The sequence below is a fragment of the Macrobrachium nipponense genome, chromosome 33 (assembly GCF_015104395.2).
Source record: "Macrobrachium nipponense isolate FS-2020 chromosome 33, ASM1510439v2, whole genome shotgun sequence".
Classification (NCBI taxonomy): domain Eukaryota; kingdom Metazoa; phylum Arthropoda; class Malacostraca; order Decapoda; family Palaemonidae; genus Macrobrachium; species Macrobrachium nipponense.
In genome coordinates this window covers 28159081-28177957 of record NC_087219.1, presented here as the reverse complement: position 1 = coordinate 28177957, position 18877 = coordinate 28159081, and the positions used below count along the sequence as shown (strand labels likewise).

Sequence of the window (18877 nt, the reverse complement as noted above, 5' to 3'; positions counted from 1 at the left end):
TATTCAATGTATTAAAGATAATTATTTTGCAAAGTAAGGAAAATATATACAGCTGGGTAAGATTTCTAATTTTATTCTCAACTCTAGCTTCGTGACAGCATACCTAAGCACTTTGAAGTTGGCTTTGCTGCTGCTCGAGTCTTGACTCAACGTATCGTACTGCACTGGGGTGTTGTCATTTCGTCTCCTACAGCCGATAAATAATACATCAAGGCGTTAACATTCTTTTAAAACAATGTTTAATTAAACTAATTTTGTCCTTTGATCAATAAAATAATTTGCATAACACTTTTAGTGGGCCTAAATTGGACTTCTGATTTTCACACATGATTAGCCTAGGTCTATTTTCAGCAGTATACTCTCTCGGACGTAATATGAATGAATATTTAAATCGACACAATGTATATTAATGTGCTTTATTTTATTATTCCCGTTATTCTTGTTTCATTAGCCATGTTCGCCTTTCTTCTTATCCTTTTCATAATTGCTTAACATAATTAACTCAGACCTAGCTATTGAAAGTCAAAAAGCTATCATAAAAAAATCAAAGGAATATAATTAAGTCTTTTATTTTCTATCTCATGCCTTGCATATCATCCTGTTTCATTTGGACATGTTGGAAAGCTGTGGGAGTCAAAACTGATGAGTACATTAAGAAAGGTTACTTTCATTAAAGCTTTCTTAGGTTGATCTTTCTGTAGCTATTCATTTCTTCTAAATAGAAATTAATTAAAATTAGTTTCACATGTATACCTAGACCTACTACCATAAGCATATAAGTAGCTGAAAGGATAAGAAATATGAAAGGTGACGTTCTTGTTTAAGTCTATTTCATATGTTTTTTTTTTCTTTCTTTTTTCAAGAAAAACCTACTGCTTTAATCAAGGGTTGCTCTTTGACGGCTACAACAATCACACAGGGTGTAACACGAGTGTATGCACATATTTTGGGGAATGAAAGATAAAGTTTCTTTGAACAGAAAATATATTATAAACATGCATTTTAAAGCGTACGTTGTCGGTGCGGGGAATTTTAAAATAACCGTTATCATTAGTGATGCTTTCACGCGATGGAGTTTGTAGGGAGAAGTCGGATTGAGTCACCTGAGATGTAGAAGAGAGCGGAGGTGGCGTATAGGAGTGATGGAGGGATTAGGCTGATGTGAATAAAGTATCTCCCAAGTATTCTTTAGGTTTTGAAGAAAAAAAAAATGCATGCATCATTGAAACTTTTTCCCTCCCTATCCGTGGTATTCACTGGCCACCGATAAAAAACAAAACAAAAAGAGTATCATTGGACACCTATCAAAGATTTCAAGTGAAGATTTAAAATTCTCTTCCTCTCCATCTAAAGTATTCATCAGACACCAGTCATAAGCGTAGAGCTAGTTATGATTCCTGGCTCAGCAATATTGTGATGAGGCACTAGAATTCAAAATTCACAAATGAATATTGCTCAGCAACATTTACACTACTGTATTGTTTTGCTCTCTTGTGGTGCTTCGAGGTGTTCCACCTCTAGGCCCATGTTCTAAACTTTGCCCTTCTCTAAACAATTTGATTCATCTATGTATGATTTTCTCCGGTTTATTATGCTTTCTTCATATCTCTCCAACAGGAACTTGCACCAAATGCAGTGCAATAATTGTCTCTTGCTCATCGAGGGATGTTTCTTAGACCGATAAATGACACAATTGACATTAGATTCCCGTGCACATAACGACATCAAAAGCAATAGTGAGGTCGCATTGCTCACACTGTTAGCTTGTCTTTTTTTTTTCTTTTCGTTTTTAAATTTAATAGCATTTTGTTAGATTCCAATGTTTTCTGTAAAATTTAACAAATGGAATAGTTCAACTACCTTCAACTTAATATTGAAATGATAATGTAAGGACGATGTTTATGCGATAATACTAGTGATAGGTGTCTCCTATCTATTTGGTAATGTATATCAGTGGTTGTAATGATGTTTTTTATCACTTCGTTTTGTTCACATCAATTTTGCTATATGGAAAATAGTTTTACACATAACATAACATAATGTTCTGAAGATATCAGTGACTGATTATTACGTCATTACATATGATTTCTTCCACCTTTGAAAAGAAAAATAGATAAATAAGGCATGAATCGTGCGTCAGGCAGGTGAACGAAAAATTATGAAACTCTGCCACCAGTTTTTTGGCCGACAGTACATAGTATGTCTTTCACAGACTTTCTGGACAGCCTGGCAGAGTTGAAGAAGAATCTGTCTCCAGACAACGTAACTTGTTAAGTGTCAAATGTCAGTTGTGAGGGGCGATGGATTACCATAATTTTTGATAGTGTAGTCTCTGTTTCATCCTCAAGGATTACCCTTTCTATGGTCTATCCAGAACTACTTGGTGACCAGACTAATGTCAAAGAATTCTCTTAAGTGGTCTTGTGGCCGGGTATTGTGTCGTAATGATAAACATTATATCACGATAACACGTGATAGAGTATAAATGTACTCAGGTAAGAGGGTACTTTTTATTATCCATAGTGAATTTGGCACCTCAGCGAGATTCAGCAAGAACAGGACAGTCTAGAGATCCTGTCCACCAGAAGTTGAATTACATTTTTGGCTATTTGAGGGCCTTAAAACCACAGAGGCTCAAGAGACAATTTTTTAAAAATGAGAAAAATGCCTCTAAAGTTTATTCAACAAAACATATCGATTTCAACCAAGTACCAAATAAAAAGCCATTCCCTTCAGAATGTTTTGACCCTAAAATAAAAAAGAAAGTAGTGCGCTTAAAATGTCACCTCCCCCCCTTCAGTTTGTGTAAAAAATGCAGTAAGTGCTTTTAACATACATAAACAGTGTTACTTGAAGTCTGTACACCTTCCTTGTATTACAGTAACAAAACCAACTATATTACAGCAAATAATATAGATAAAAATAATAATAGTAATAATAGTAGTAACATAATATTATGTATTAGTAATAGTAATGATAATATAATAATGATACTAATAATAATATAATAATGATGATAATATAACAATAATGAAAATTGATGGAGTAGAAGGTGAAGAGGCACAGTGTATTGCAAAAAATAGTGGAAAAAGCTCCTTCCTTGGGAGTTTCTGCCTCCTCTCAAGAGGACTTCGAAGTCTAGCCTTATAGATTCGGCCTGAAGGTCAGCATTTTCTGCTGCCAAGATAATGTTCTCAGCAGAACTTGATCATTTTTTGAAGAACACCTTCAAGATTATAGAGGTAATTAGTTTTTGGGTTTTGTCTGTAGGAGCCTTGGCGAAGAAGATTCAAGATTACCCCGATTTCCCTTCAGACATAGGATTAGATCTTCTTCATGTCTGTTTTGTGCAGACAAGGGAGTAAGGGACGCTTGAAGAGAAATAGCCTCCCTTTATGCGATAGGGGTTTTGAAAAAGAGGGAGCTTTGGTGTTCCTTCACTACTAACGGACAGTTCAGAAGTCTGCTCTTCTGTTATCACCTTCAGTGAAGGACTAGTTCTTTCCTCCATCTTTGATTAATGACACAGAGTTGGGGCTTGAGAAGAAGTTTACACAAGATTTGTTTGCCCATTCCACAAGGCGGCCAAAAGAAGCTGCTCCATCTAGCCATTAAGAAAACCTCAACAAGATTGGTCCCCAAAAAGTGAAAGCGATCTCCTCCATGCACCAGGAGGAGCAAGACTCCAGCAATTTTGGGAGGTATGGAGCAAGAAAGGTGCAGAACCATGGGTAACAGAAGTCTAAGATTTGGGTATTCAATTCCGTTAGTCAAGAAGCTTATCATCTTGACTGCCTACTCAGAAGGATTAAAGAGGTTTTCAGCTCTCGCAAAGTAGATTTCCTCCTTTAGAAGAGACCAATAGAGTTAGTCACAGACAAGACCTCAGAGGAGTTTCGTTCAAAATACACAATTTCACATGGAGACAAATCGCTCTATTCTATTGGCCATATGCCAGGGAGATATGATGGTCTCTATAGACATGTGGGATGCATACTTCCACATCCCAGTGCATCCAAAATAAGGAACTATCTCGGATTTGTATTCCAAGATCAATTATATCAGTTCAGGGCACTCTGTTTTGGCCTATTGACGGCCCCACAGGTGCTCATAAGGGTTATAGCTCCTCTACCAGAATGGCTGTATCTAGAAGGAATAAGGATAGCTCTGTAGCTGGACAACTGGCTCCTTCGCTGTCAGTCTCGGCGGACTTAGAAAGGACGCTAATATTGACTTGAGTTAGGTTTGTTATTAAACTTCCAAAAGTCTGAGTTGGTTCCATCTCAAGAGATTGTTTATTGGGGGATGACTTCTTTTTTGGGCCTGTTCCTTCCTCCAAAAGAGTAGAGTGTTGGTTTCAGACAGTATAGGAGTTTTTCGCCCTTCAACATTGCTCTGCCAACAAATGGATGAGCCTGATCCCTGATCGGGACTTTGGGCTCGATAGAGCAGTTATTGTCATTAGGGAGACTTCACATGAGAGCGTTTCAGTTCTATCTTGGGGCAATCTGGGACAGAAAAAGTCAGCCCGATTCATTTGTGTTTCTGGTAACACAAGCGATAAAAAGTCATCTTGCTGTGGCGGAAATCAGAAAAAAAGACTTCAGGAGGGAAATTCTCTTTACCCACAGAGCCCCGAGTTGAACTGTAGGTAAATGAAAGAAACATTTACTACAATATATGAACCTTTATGCATATGTAATGTATTCTTTATATTTTGTGTTCATTTATATACCTCCCTATGTATTTAATGTATCTCATTCTCATATGTCATGTACGATATGTAATTACTGAATCTCGCCCGTTTGGCAGTCATGTTTCGCTAGTACGGCACCGCTTTGTTTCCTTGCTTGCACATTGTTTTGCACCTCTGTGATTTTGTGTACTTCATTAGACATTAAGAACCTACTTTTAGTATTTCGGTGTTTCCTTCATCCCCAACCTTTAGTGATAAGGATAACACATCGAATACACACATGGCAAATATGTCTTCCGCCGCCATTAATCATCGACGCTATCTTCTGTTTGCTGCCTTCGCCCAGCATCTTATCTGGATTTATTGTGCTGCAAGTGTATAGTCATCAGTGGTTAATGAGTAAAGTGTTGTGCAAAGTGTCTTGTCGTTTTAGTGCCTTATTCTGTGCATTTCACTTAATTTGGACACTGATAAGTGTTGCAGAGAGAAGAGGAACCACCTGGATGGATCTCCAAGCAACATTACTTCCCACTCCAGCAAGACCCAAAAGGGACGTCAGAATAGCTGCCGTCGTCTAGGATACCCTTCTTCCACAGCACCGAACATACCCCTGTCATATGGCGACATAAACTCTCGCCTACATGTTATCAGACATAGGTGCTGATGTCACCATTATTGGCCAGCGACACCTAGAGAGTTTAGACATCCCATGGAGCAGCCTTCAACCTCCTCCACCGACTACAACATTTACTGTGGATGGGTCCAAAATGGCGCCTCCTCTTGGTATGTTCCAGGCTACTCTCACCTTAGGCAAGCAGTCTTGTTCTGCTAGGATTCATGTTCATGAGAATGTCCAGACTCCACTTCTGTCTTACGCACATTGTCAAGAGTTGGCCATAATATCTCTGGATTTTCCTAAGCCCATTGCTGAAGTTAGACATGTCAGTAGGTGTAAGGAGCTACCTATTCCTGTTGGGGAAGGTTTTTCAATACTGCAACCATAACCAGCATGCTTAGGTAAGTCACTACAGAACTTCACCCTAAAAAATGTGAGTTCGCACATAGTTTCTTGTTCATTGCTACCAAACCAAAAGATATTTGGAATAAAGAATGGGGCCTTGAAACTAGTGGCTTGACCCTGGACCAAAAATGTTTTCAGGTTGTCGGGATTAAAATTTAAGAGCTATTCATCACCTATCAATTTCTTTGTAAAGCTCCTTGAGGATGAAACAGCGACTACACTATCAAAGAACAGGTTTTGACGAAGGAAATATTATTTTTGGTAGTTGCTGTTAAGTCCTCAAAACATTTTCACTTCCCTGACAAAAAGACATGGAACTAGGGTAAGGGGTCATCCTGCATTGACCAACAGAAAGGAATGGTGGATTGGTTGGACTTTGGTCATATGTAAAGAATATGGTGGTGCATATGCGCACAACCACTTCTTCTTGTGGTTTTGACATAGGTAAACTGGGTATTAGCGTCCATTGAGGATAATAGAAAGTGCCCTCTTACCCTGAGTCCATTTATACTCTTATGTGTTAATGTTTATCGTTATGATACGATACCTGGCCACAAGACCAGTTAAGAGAATTCTTAGACATTAGTCTAGTTGCATGGAGCTCTGTATAGACCATGGAAAGGATATATAATCCTTCAGGACTCAACAGTGACTACCAAAAATGGGTTTTTCCTACATCAAAACCTGGTTTTTCCTAGTGCTTGGGGCTTTTTAAAGTCTTAATCCAGTCTTGCTGGCGGGTGGTTATTTTCACTGGATACCTTAATTTGTTTGCCGTACTAGACTTGTTCAAAAGTCGGTCAGTTTAGGAGGTTTGTACTAATAAAATAGTTTGTATTGATAAAACTAATGATTGTTTCAAGGACGTTCTGTCAATTTAATCATTCTTTTTTTTTCAGGTGAAAGTAAGTTGATGTTAGCCTGTATGAAGAATAACATTTCTAAAGTGAATGAGTTGCTGGCAGTCCCTGGAATCGACATTAATCTACCTGACAATAATGGTTGGACTGCTCTCCATGAAGCAGCCATAAGAGGTTATGATTCATGTGTCAAAGCACTCCTGAATTATGATTGCTCAAAGTCTTTGGATATGAAGAATACTTTACATCTATATTTAAGAAGAGGTATGTTTGGTAAAATGTGTCCTTGTTTTTTTTATTATTCAGGTTATGAAACCTATTCATATGGAAAAGGCCCCACGGGCCATTGACTTGAAATTTAAGCTTCCAAAGAATATTACTGTTCACTTGAATGGAGTTACAGCAGGTAATAGAAAATTCAGAAAGAATGGATCAGTTATCAGAAAAGAAAGAATAAATTAACAAATTGTTAAATACGTAATTAGATATATTATAAAATGCAAGGGGAATTGCTTTAGGGTAGTAATGCATTCCAATTTTTCTTGAACTTTTGGAGTTCCAATTCCATAACATTATTAAGGAAACTGTTCCGCAGTCCAACAGTGTGAGGCATAAAGGACCTCTGGCATTGAGAAGTTTGAGAATGAGGCATTCGTATTACCAATTGCTTGTTTAAAATGTCTTGAATTGCAGTAGTATACACATAGACAGTGTAAAAGATTAGTTACAGTTAAAGGTAATACAGGCAGTTCCTGGCTATACAAGCCCCATAAAACCAGACCGCCGATAACTGAGGCCACCAATAACTCGGGATTGCCTTTATATACTTATGATACATTTCTAGACAGGATGATTGCAGAAGCCGGCATGGGAGCTTAACCTATAATGGACAGGGTAATAAATCAATATGCTGCACCCAAGGCTGGCAAAACTTTCAGGTCGGCAAAAAAAAAAACAACAATGGAAAGAGGAAGGAAGAAATGCACATGGTGTAAGAAAAAAAATTCTTAAAAATTTTCCCTACCTTCCACAAAAAGTTGGAAATGACTACTATTCACAATCCCTTGTGGGGCCTCTTTACAAGACAATCATAAATTTTATAAAGTTATACAAGATTTGTTTAAAAGATAAATTTATTTGTAAAATTATAATAATAGCTCACACAATATCAAAACAGATAAGAAATAAAATTAGTAATAAATTCTGAGCATACTTGTTGTAAAATACTCATAAATTTACCGAGAATGGATATGCAATAACTTTTTTTGTATTTATACATGCTTTTCTAATATTTCTTTGCACTTTTCTTTGCAAAATTAAATCTATAATTGACATACAGTGGTACCTCATACTTCAAACTTAATCTATTCCTTAAGGCTGTTCAAAATTTGATTTGTTCAAAATATGAAACAAATATCCCCATAAGAAATAAAGGGAATCAAGAAAATTCATTCCAGCCATTCCACAAAGTCTGTGTTTTTACATTTTTTCTATTATTAATGTGTTCAAAAGTGAAATTAGGAGTATAAAGTAATAAAACTTTACGTTATATGAAGTAAAATGGATGGAGAAAGGAGCGACGAGAACCCTTTGAGGAAACTGAAATGGTCGCAGTAGGCAAAGGTTCATAACATAATCAATTTCATTCACTTATTAGAAGGATAATCAAAGGAATCGATAGTATGGTTGTCCAATTGTGTCTGTGAGAGAGAGAAGGAGAGTAATCATCGTGTAGGATTGTTGACATGTTTACACTTGGATCTTAATCCTGGGTCACACATTTGCGATTTCAGACCGCGACTGTTGTAAAGGTTGGGTTTGGCGATCAGTCTCCTATATGTACTAGTTGCAGGGCTTTGGCTCCGTGATGTATTCAGCAGCGAACAATTACAACAGCATTGCGCATGTTGAGATGAGATTAATATTATGTGGTCTTTTGCGCAAGTCTACGATGATTTAGGCCACACCCACATTTAATGGTTTTTACAGGACAACGAGTTCCGTGAAGGCATAACGATTTTTTTATGATATATTTGCCATTTAGATATGCAACGGGATTGCAATGAGTTGTGAATGTGGATGCCACCATATACAGTGGCCCCCCCCCCCATATTCGCGTTCTCCGGATTTGCGGACACATGGATTTCTCTCTGGACCATATCTACCCATTATTTGCGGAAAATTCCACTATTTGCGGGTTTTCCAAGGAAAATAGTGACTAATTAGTGTATTTTGATGTTATTTTCATGACTAAATACATTTTTATCATTCAAAAATGATTTACTAATTTTCAAATATCAATATTAATACTGTAATAGTAAGTTTAATAAAATTAAATTATATCACATAATAAGAATAATAATTTCTCTCTCTCTCTCTCTCTCTCTCTCTCTCTCTCTCTCTCTCTTCTCTCTCTCTCTCTCTCTCTCTCTCAGAGAGATGTACAGTATGTCTTTTGCATGATAAATAAATGATTTACTATTTTCAAATATTAATATTAATGTTACCAAGAATTTTGCCCCAAAAAGTTATATGGTTTAGGTATATGGATGATATTTTCTGTATTTGGCCAGTTCACGAAAATCTCCAGGAATTCCTTAATAATCTCAATAATTTAGTCCCTTCTATAAGATTTACTGTAGAGGAAGAAAGAAATAGTAATTTGAATTTTCTTGATGTAACTGTCCATAGAAATGATAGAAATTTCACCTTTTCAGTCTTTCAAAAATCAATTAAAATTGCCTCTTTTGTTCATTACTACTCCAATCACCATAAAAATGTGAAATTCTTTGTTTCATACAATCAACTTACCTGTCAGATATATACATAGCTAAGACTCCGTCGTCCCCGACAGAAATTCAAATTTCGCGCCACTCGCTACAGGTAGGTCAGGTGATCTACTGGCCTGCCCTGGGCGGCAGGACTAGGAACCATTCCCGTTTTCTATCATATATTTTCTGTCGCCGGTGGTATCAACATCGTTGCTGCCAGCTCCTGACTGGAATTCGCTTTTCTAGACAATTGATCATCTTTTTGTGGACTTTTGGTTACGTACCTGGATCGTTGTTTTGGCATTCGCTACTGTGGACTGGATTTGGACTTGCTTTTGATTTTTCTTCAAGAATGTCTGATTCAAGTGGTTGTGTGAGAGTGTGTGTGAATGTAGGCTGCAAGGTGAGGATACCGAAGGCTTCGGTTGATCCTCACACTGTATGTCGCAAATGTAGAGGTTTTGACTGTTCTATTTCTAACACCTGTCATGAATGTGAGAGGTTGAATGTTGAGGAATGGAAGACTCTAACTTCTTACTTGAAGAAGTTAGAAAGGGATAGAGTCAGAAGGGCGGCATCTAAGGGTGCGGGTAGTAGTACAAGGCCTATTGAGCCTTTTAATGATTCTAACTCTTCTCTTAACTATGCATTTGATTCTAATTCTGTATCAGGGCCCTCACTGGCTTTACATTCAGATTCGGCCTCGGAAATTGCTGAACTGAAAGCTACTCTTCACAGGATGAAATCCAAAATGGCTGCCATGAAAGGTAAGGATTGTGAAAGTGACTATTTTAGTGAAGTGAGTGTCCCCAGTGTTGTGGAGGGGGCGTCTGACCGTCTCTGCGACGCTCCCAGGCCTAGACCTCTTCCAAGCTCCCAAGCCCAGAGGAGAATGAAAGTCGAAAGCCGTACGGAGGTTGTGGAGAATTCCCCCCGGTCAGGCGTCCCTTCAGCAGGCTCTGTAATTAGACAGACTGCTCAGGACCGCTATAGGAAAAGCGTCCTCAGAGAGTGCTTCTCTTTGTCCGCCTCTCCCTCTCCTAAACGAGGGTGGAAGGATTCGGACCTTTCCAGGCCCCTGAAAAGGCACTGGAAAGATCCTATTTTGGATTCAAGCCCCGAACGCTTTTCGGAAGAAGCGCCTCCCTCGATCAAGAAGGCTAAGAGGGTTTTGACGTCCCCTGGCTTGGACAAAACTCCTTTGAGGTCTCCCTCTCCCGTTCAAGAAGACGCCGGAGAAGCTTCCAAGAGGATCATTTTGGCTGTGCAAGAACAGTTATCCGCCTTGGTAGGAGTCCTTTCAAAGGATCCCTCTCGTAGAAAAGACGTGAGGCTTCCTGTCAAGAAGTCTCGTCTTCCTTCTCCCGCCAGGAGTGAGGCTCCGGTGGGACGTGAGGCGTTTGAGATCTCTTCTGATAGAGACTCTTTTGACGATTTTGAAGCGCCAGACAAGCGCGAGGCGCCAGTCAAGCGCGAGGTTTCCTCCAGACGAGAAGCGTCTTATAGGATTCAAGCGCCAGATAAGCGTGAAACACTTTACAGGCGCGAGGATGTAACCAGACGTGATACGTCTGCCAAGCCAGCAGCGTCAGCCGAGCGCGAGGACGCAGCCAGGCGCGAGGATTCAGCCAGGCGCGAGGCGCCAGACAAGCGTCATCCATACAAGGATATAGCACCAGAAAGGCGCGAGGCGTCAGCCAGGCGCGAGATTTTAGAGAGGCGCGAGGCATCAGTCAGGCGCGAGGCGCCAGCCAAGCGCGAGGAGTCAGCCAGGCGCGAGGCGCCAGCCAGGCGTGAGGCGCCAGCCAAGCGCGAGGAGCTAACCAGGCGCGAGACGTCTGAATTGTTGCAGAGGAGCTCTGTACATGCTCTTAGCCCCTCTCCTATTAGGAGTTTGTCTCCCGTAGAGAGAGTTATTGGGCAGGAAGACCCAGAACGAGAATTGATTTCTCCTTCTGATCCTATATTGGAAGAGGACTCAGAAGACGAGACTCACGGCAGAGAAGGGCTGTCTAACTATAAAGTTTTGACAGCTCTCCTTCTTCAGGAATACGGAGATGCCTTGATCCCTGCCGCTCCTCCTTCTCCTCGTTCACTTTTTTCATGCTCCAAGACGCCGAAGTCGTTGGCTTTTCTGAAGATGAGGCCGACGATTTCTATGAAGAGAGCTCTTCAGTCGCTGGATAGCTGGATGCTAACCAAAAAGGAGCTAGTCAGAACGGTGTTTTGCATGCCTCCCGCTAGACTTACGGGCAAGAGAGGTATTTGGTACCAGACTGGGGAGAATATGGGGCTCACTCTCCCAGCTTCGGCTGAAGCTGACTTTTCCAGTCTGGTAGACGCATCCAGGAGACGTAGCCTTCATACGGCTAAGATAACTTGGGGTCTTTCGGAGTTGGATCATCTCCTCAAGGGACTTTTTCACATTTTGGAAGTCTTCAACTTCCTAGATTGGTCCCTTGGGGTGATGTCCAAGAAGGCCCATGCCTCGGAAGGACTCGATCCTGACGTACTCCTTGCAATATTGTCGTGCATTGACAAGGCGGTACAGGACGGCTCAGGGGAAGTCTCTTCCTTATTTGGAGCAGGTCTCTTGAAGAAGAGATCTGTTTTTAGCGCTTTTTTGACAAAAGCTGTGTCTCATTCGCAAAGGGCAGCCTTGTTATTCGCTCCCAGGTCTGACTTTCTGTTCCCTTCGCAGTTGGTGAGGGACATTTCCCGTTCTCTGACGGAGAAAGCGACACGGATCTTCTCCTTCAATCATCCAGGAAGAAGAGACCAGTGATGGTGGGAGACAAGAAAGGTGTTTCTACGCCTCTTCGGCCCTTTCGAGGAGGTCCTCCCTCTAGAGCTCCCGTTAAAAGGAAAGCAACTGAGAAGAGAGGTAGAGCCTCTTTCCGTCCCTTTAAAAGGGGAAAGTGAAGTGACGCTCCTCCAAACACCAGTAGGTGCCAGGCTCCGGGGATTTGCGGAAGCCTGGACTCTCATAGATACAGACGCTTGGTCAATGTCTGTTCTACAGAAAGGATACCTCATTCCTTTCCTGGACAATCCTCCCTGACGTCAACTCCGCGGGAATTGTCCGCCAATTACAAGGACCCTGTGTTGAAAGATACTCTTCAACAAATGGTGGATCAAATGTGGGACAAGAGAGCAATAGAGCTAGTGCTGGATCAAAGCTCCCCAGGGTTTTACAATCGTCTTTTCTTGGTTGCGAAAGCCTCTGGGGGCTGGAGACCAGTTCTAGATGTCAGCGCTCTGAACAAGTTTGTTCAGAAACAGAAGTTCTCCATGGAGACTTCTGCATCAGTCCTTGCGGCTCTTCGTCAAGGGGATTGGATGGTGTCTCTGGATCTCCAGGATGCCTATTTTCACGTCCCGATCCATCCTTCGTCGAAGAAGTACCTCCGTTTCATGACGGGGGGAAGGATCTTCCAATTCAGAGCCTTGTGTTTCGGCCTGTCTACGGCTCCTCAGGTCTTCACGAGCCTTATGAAAAATGTGGCGAGATGGCTTCACCTGAAAGGAACCAGTATATCTCTATAGCTAGACGACTGGCTCATCAGAGCAAAGTCAGAGAAACAGTGTTTGGAGGACCTTGCTGTGACACTAAACCTGATAAAGACCTTAGGATTGCTCTTGAACCTCGAGAAGTCCCAACTGATCCCCAGCCAGAACTTGGTCTATCTGGGGATTCGGATGGATTCTCGGGGTTTTCGAGTATTTCTTTCTCAAGAGAGACTAACGAGAGGCTTAGAGAAAGTCTCTCTCTTCTTAGGGAAGGAACGTACTTCGGCGAGGGAATGGTTGAGCCTATTAGGGACTCTTTCCTCGCTCGAACAGTTCTTTCCTCTAGGAAGACTTCATCTCCGTCCGCTTCAGTTCTTCCTCAGAAGATCGTGGAACATGAAGACAGGGCTTTTCTCGGACAGTTTTCCCATTCCAGTTTGGATGAAGCGCCACTTAGAATGGTGGTTACTCCCACTGAAGGAAAACAAGGGTACTTCCCTAGAAACGCAGAACCCAAACCTTGTATTGTTTTCCGACGCGTCGGAAAAAGGTTAGGGAGCAACCTTGGGAAAGAGAGAGGTGTCAGGCACTTGGAATGCTCTTCAAGTGTCCTGGCACATAAACTGCAAAGAGCTGTTTGCCGTACACCTGGCCCTAAAGAGCTTCGAACCTTTAGTGAGGAACAAGATAGTCCAAGTGAATGCGGACAATACAACCGCCCTTGCATACATTCGAAAGCAAGGAGGTACACACTCGTATGCCCTATACGAACTCGTAAGAGACCTGCTGTTGTGGACATCTCAAAGGAACATCTCTCTTTTGACGAGGTTTGTTCAAGGAGTAAGGAACGTGAGAGCAGACAGGCTGAGCAGGAGGAACCAGGTCCTTCATACCGAATGGACCCTCCACTCAGAAGTTTGTCGGAATCTCTGGTCTCTTTGGGGGACTCCTCATGTCGACCTCTTTGCCACGTTCCTCTCAAAAAGACTGGAAGTCTTTTGTTCAGTAGTAGAAGACCCCAGAGCTCTAACAGTAGACGCCTTCCTGCTAGATTGGTCTCATGTAGACGTTTACGCATTTCCCCCATTCAAGATTCTGGGGCAAGTGCTCAGGAAGTTTGTGACATCAAAGGGGACGAAAATGACCCTGATAGCCCCCTTTTGGCCAGCTCAAGAGTGGTTCACGGAGGTGCTGGAGTGGATGGTAGACTTCCCAGATCCCTCCCACAAAGGAAGGATCTTCTCAGACAACCACACTTCGAGAGGTTTCATCAAAAACCTCCCCGCTCTCGCTCTGACTGCCTTTCGACTATCGAAAGACTTGTCAGAGCGAGAGGCTTTTCTAGCAAAGCAGTAAGCTCGATCGCTAGAAGCCCTCCGGAGAACTTCCACTATCCGAGTTTACCAATCGAAGTGGGAAGTTTTTAGAGGTGGTGCAAGTTGAAGAAGTTGTCCTCCGCCAGTACCTCTGTAACAGAAATCGCTGATTTTCTGTTATTTTTGAGAGAGGAATCTCGTCTCTCCGTAGCCACGATAAAGGGCTATAGGAGTATGCTTTCGGCCGTCTTTAGGAATAGAGGCCTAGATTTGGGGAATGATAGAGACTACATGATCTGATTAGATCTTTTGAGACCAGGAAGTCTAAGATTACTTCTCCCCCTAACTGGAATCTCGACGTGGTACTTAAGTTCTTGTCCTCAGCGAGATTTGAACCCCTGCATTTGGCCTCGTTTCGTGACCTAACGAGAAAATGTTTGTTTCTTTTGTCACTGGCGACGGCTAAAAGAGTTAGTGAGCTGCATGCCCTTAGTGATAAAGTGGGTTTCAATCTAGATTCAGCCATCTGTTCTTTCAAAGAATTATTCTTGGCGAAGAATGAAAATCCTTCGAATCTGGCCGAGAAAACTTCGAAGTAAAAGGCTTATCGGGTCTCGTCGGCAGGGAATCGGAGAGGTCTCTTTGCCCAGTAAGGGCTTTAAAGTTTTACATGCAGAAAAAGAAACAGTTGGGAGGTTCTAGACAAGGTCTCTGGTGCTCGGTGAAGGATCCATCAAGACCTATGTCTAAGAATGCTATAGCCTTTTTTGTCAGGAACGTCATTTCGTACGCTCATAAGGCTTGCACGGATGATTCTTTCAAACTCCTGAGAGTAAGAGCTCATGAAGTGAGAGCAGTGGCTACGTCTCTCTCTTTTCAGAGAAACATGTCACTAAAGAATATCTTGGAATGCAGACAATATTGGAGATGTAATTCAGTGTTTGCTTATCACTATTTGAAGGGGACGTTCGTGCTTTGTGACCTATGAAAAATGTTTTTCTTTAGGTCCTTTCGTGTCTGCGGGCACAATCCTGGGTACAGGAGCTAACACCAATCCTTAATTAATACATAAGTCTAATAGATATGTTCTAGACTTTCTGCTGAGCAGGTGCAGGTGCCGCACAGGCGGCCAGTCACTTTCGTTCAGTAAGGAACTCGTGTGATATCTTTTATTAGATGAGTATCATAAAAATTTTTTTTTGGAAAATTATTGTGTGCGTGTGCAATTTGGTTTGAGTTATGGTTGTTGTAAAGAGTTTGGGGATAACTCGGAGCAATTTTTAATACTAACATGGTGGTTAGGATCAGGTGGTCGGGATTGGTTGTGTGCTCCTTAATAAGGTGTGTTGTCATATAAGTGGATCAGCACCCATTGACAAAGTCCTTTCAGGCTCTGCCGAGTAAGTGGATAAGACCCCTTCGGCAGACCCACAAGAATTCTTGGCCATAGATCACATATCTCGCTAAAGTTTCTTGAGGTGATGCAGACTACGGGGCAAACACCCACGAAGTCTACCACCTATCAGGTAGGAACCAAGGTTTTATTTATACCTACAACATATGTTGTTTACCTGTCTATTCCAGAAGTAGCTGTCTCTTACCCTCCACCGAAGGGTGCCAATCAGCTATGTATATATCTGACAGGTAAGTTGATTGTATGAAAATGATATTGTTATGATACAATAAAGTTCATACATACTTACCAGGCAGATTATATACGATTAGGGCCCACCCACCCAGCTACCTCCCGCAAGGAGACAGGGGAAGAGAAAAAATATATGATAGGAAACGGGAATGGTTCCTAGTCCTGCCGCCCAGGGCAGGCCGGTAGATCACCTGACCTACCTGTAGCGAGTGACGCGAAATTTGAATTTTTGTCGGGGACGACGGAGTCTTAGCTATGTATATATCTGCCAGGTAAGTATGTATGAAACTTTATTGTATCATAACAATATCATTTTTTTCTGGGATGTTCCTAAGGGCTTTACGTGTGTAGTTTTATTGACGCTGAAATTAAAACAATTTATGATATTGCATTGAAACTTAACCCTTAAACGCCGATTGGATGTATCAAACGTTGATGAAAATTGTCTGTTGGGTGCTGAATTGACATATGAAATGTCGACTCAAAAAAGTTTTTTTTTTTTAAATTCGAGGAAAAATAGATATAGGCTTACTTGGCAGAAACTTTTGAGTCACGCACCTTGAGGGATGCTGGGAGTTGACGGATCAAGCTGTTGTTTTGTTTACAATCGTTATCCAGGCGTGCAAGCGCGAATTTCTTTCTTCTCGCACTAAAAAGCATCAGCGACATATCTCAGAAATTATTTCGTCACTTTGACATAATTTTTGACCCATTTTATATTAGCCGTTACATAGAGTTTTATATATGAAAATGTGTGCAATTTCATGTAGAATACAACAAAAAACAACCCATGGTTGTAGCTTTTATCAGTTTTTAAAAATATTTTCATATAAATAACGATAAGTGCCAAAATTTCAACCTTTGGTCAACTTTGACTCTACCTAAATGGTAAAAAACGCAATTGTAAGCTAACACTCTTATATTCTAGTAATATTCAGTCATTTCCCTTCATTTTGCAACAAATTGGAAATCTCTAGCACAATATTTTGATTTATGGTGAATTTATGAAAAAAACTATTTCCTTACGTCCGCGCGGTAACTCTTCCAAAAAAATCAGAAATTTTTTCGTCCGATTGTTGTAATGTTTGCACGGTTTTATATTAGCCGTTACATAAAGTTTTATATATGAAAATGTGTGCAATTTCATGTAGAATACAACAAAACACAATCCATGGTTGTAGCTTTTATCAGTTTTGAAATATTTTTATATAAATAACTATAAGTGCCAAAATTTCAACCTTCTGTCAACTTTGACTCAACCGAAATGGTTGAAAACCGCAATTGTAAGCTAAAACTCTTACATTCTAGTAATATTAAATTATTTTCCTTCATTTTGCAACAAATTGGAAGTCTCTAGCACAATATTTCGATTTATTGTGAATTTTTGAAAAAAAAACTTTTTCCTACGTCCGCACGGTAACTGCCGAAAAAATCAGAAATATTTTTGTCTGATTGTTGTAATGTTTGCACCGTTTATATTAGCCATTACATAAAGTTTTATATATGAAAATATGTGCAATTTCATGTAGAATACAACAAAAAACAACCGATGGTTGTAGCTTTTATCAGTTTTGAAATATTTTCATATAAATAACATTAAGTGCAAAAATTTCAATTTTCGGTCAACTTTGACTCTACCGAAATGGTCGAAAAACGCAATTGTAAGCTAAAACTCTTATATTCTAGTAATATTCAATCATTTACTTTCATTTTGCAACGACTTGGAAGTCTCTAGCACAATATTTCGATTTATGGTGAATTTATGAAAAAAACAAAAATTTTTCCTTACGTCCGCTCACTAACTCTTCCGAAAAAATCAGAATTTTTTTTGTGCTATTGTCGAAATGTTTGCACCATTTAAAATTAGCTGTTACATAAAGTTTTATATATGAAAATATGCGCAATTTCGGTCAACTTTAACTCGACTGAAATGGTTGAAAAATGCAATTGTAAGCTAAAAATCTTACATTATAGTAATATTCAATCATTTTCCTTCATTTTGCAACAAATTGGAAGTCTCTAGCACAATATTTTGATTTATGGTGAATTTTTGAAAAAAAAAAAACTATTTCCTTACGTCGTTTTAACTTCCGAAAAAATCAGAAATTTTTTCGCCTGATTGTCGTAATGTTTGCACTGTTTTATGTTAGTCGTTACATAAAGTTTTATATATGAAAATGTGTGCAATTTCATGTAGAATACAACTAAAAACAACCCATGGTTGTAGCTTTTATCAGATTTGTAATATTTTCATATAAATAACTAAGTGCCAAAATTTCACCCTTTGGTCAAATTTATCTCAACCGAAATGGTCAAAAAACGCAATTGTAAGCTAAAACTATTACATTCTAGTAATATTCAATCATTTACCTTTATTTTGCAACAAATTAGAAGTCTCTAGCACAATATTTCGATTTATTGTGAATTTATGAAAAAAAAACTTTTTCCTTATGTCCGTGCGGTAACTTGCGAAAAAGTCAGAAACTTTTCCGTCCGATTGTCGTAATGTTTGCACGGTTTTATATTAGCCGTTACATAAAGTTTTATATATGAAAATATGCACAATTTGATGTAGAATACAACTAAAAACAACCCATGGTTGTAGCTTTCATCTGTTTTGAAATATTTTCATATGAATAGCGATAAATAGAAAAAATCTGACCAACCGAAATGGTCGAAAACTGCAATTGTAAGATACAACACTTACCTTTATTTTGCAACAAATGGGAAGTCTGTAGGACAATATTTCAATTTATGGTGAATTTTTTAAAACAACTTTTTTTTTTTACGTCCGCGCATTATGAATTCATGCATCATATTGTAATAATATTTTCTGTGTTGCTTTGATCCTTTTACAATTTGTTATACACCAAAATCACCACAATTTAGTGTACAATACAACGAAAAAATAATTAACTCATTAGCTTTAACCGTTTTGCTCACAGCGTGTTTTGTATACAATTATATATGAAATTTTATTTTTGCGCTGTCATATATTCCAATATTTTTATATGATGATGTTATTTTTTTTATTTCTGATGGTTGCATATTAACTTCA

The 18877-nt window shown here is 39.8% G+C and overlaps 2 protein-coding genes across 6 annotated transcripts in view; both read left to right on the top strand.

The window, feature by feature from the left end:
- LOC135203053 (two pore calcium channel protein 1-like) overlaps positions 1 to 18877 on the top strand; it is a 734396-nt gene that overhangs the window by 262454 nt on the left and 453065 nt on the right. The gene's annotated exons all lie outside the window — the stretch shown is intronic.
- The window catches only part of LOC135203050 (uncharacterized), a 153838-nt gene that overhangs the window by 79188 nt on the left and 55773 nt on the right, over positions 1 to 18877 (top strand). Inside the window, exon 8 of the mRNA XM_064232636.1 lies at positions 6617 to 6841. Within this exon, the coding sequence (XP_064088706.1) occupies positions 6617 to 6841 (225 nt within the window). The remainder of the gene's footprint in view (positions 1 to 6616; positions 6842 to 18877) is intronic.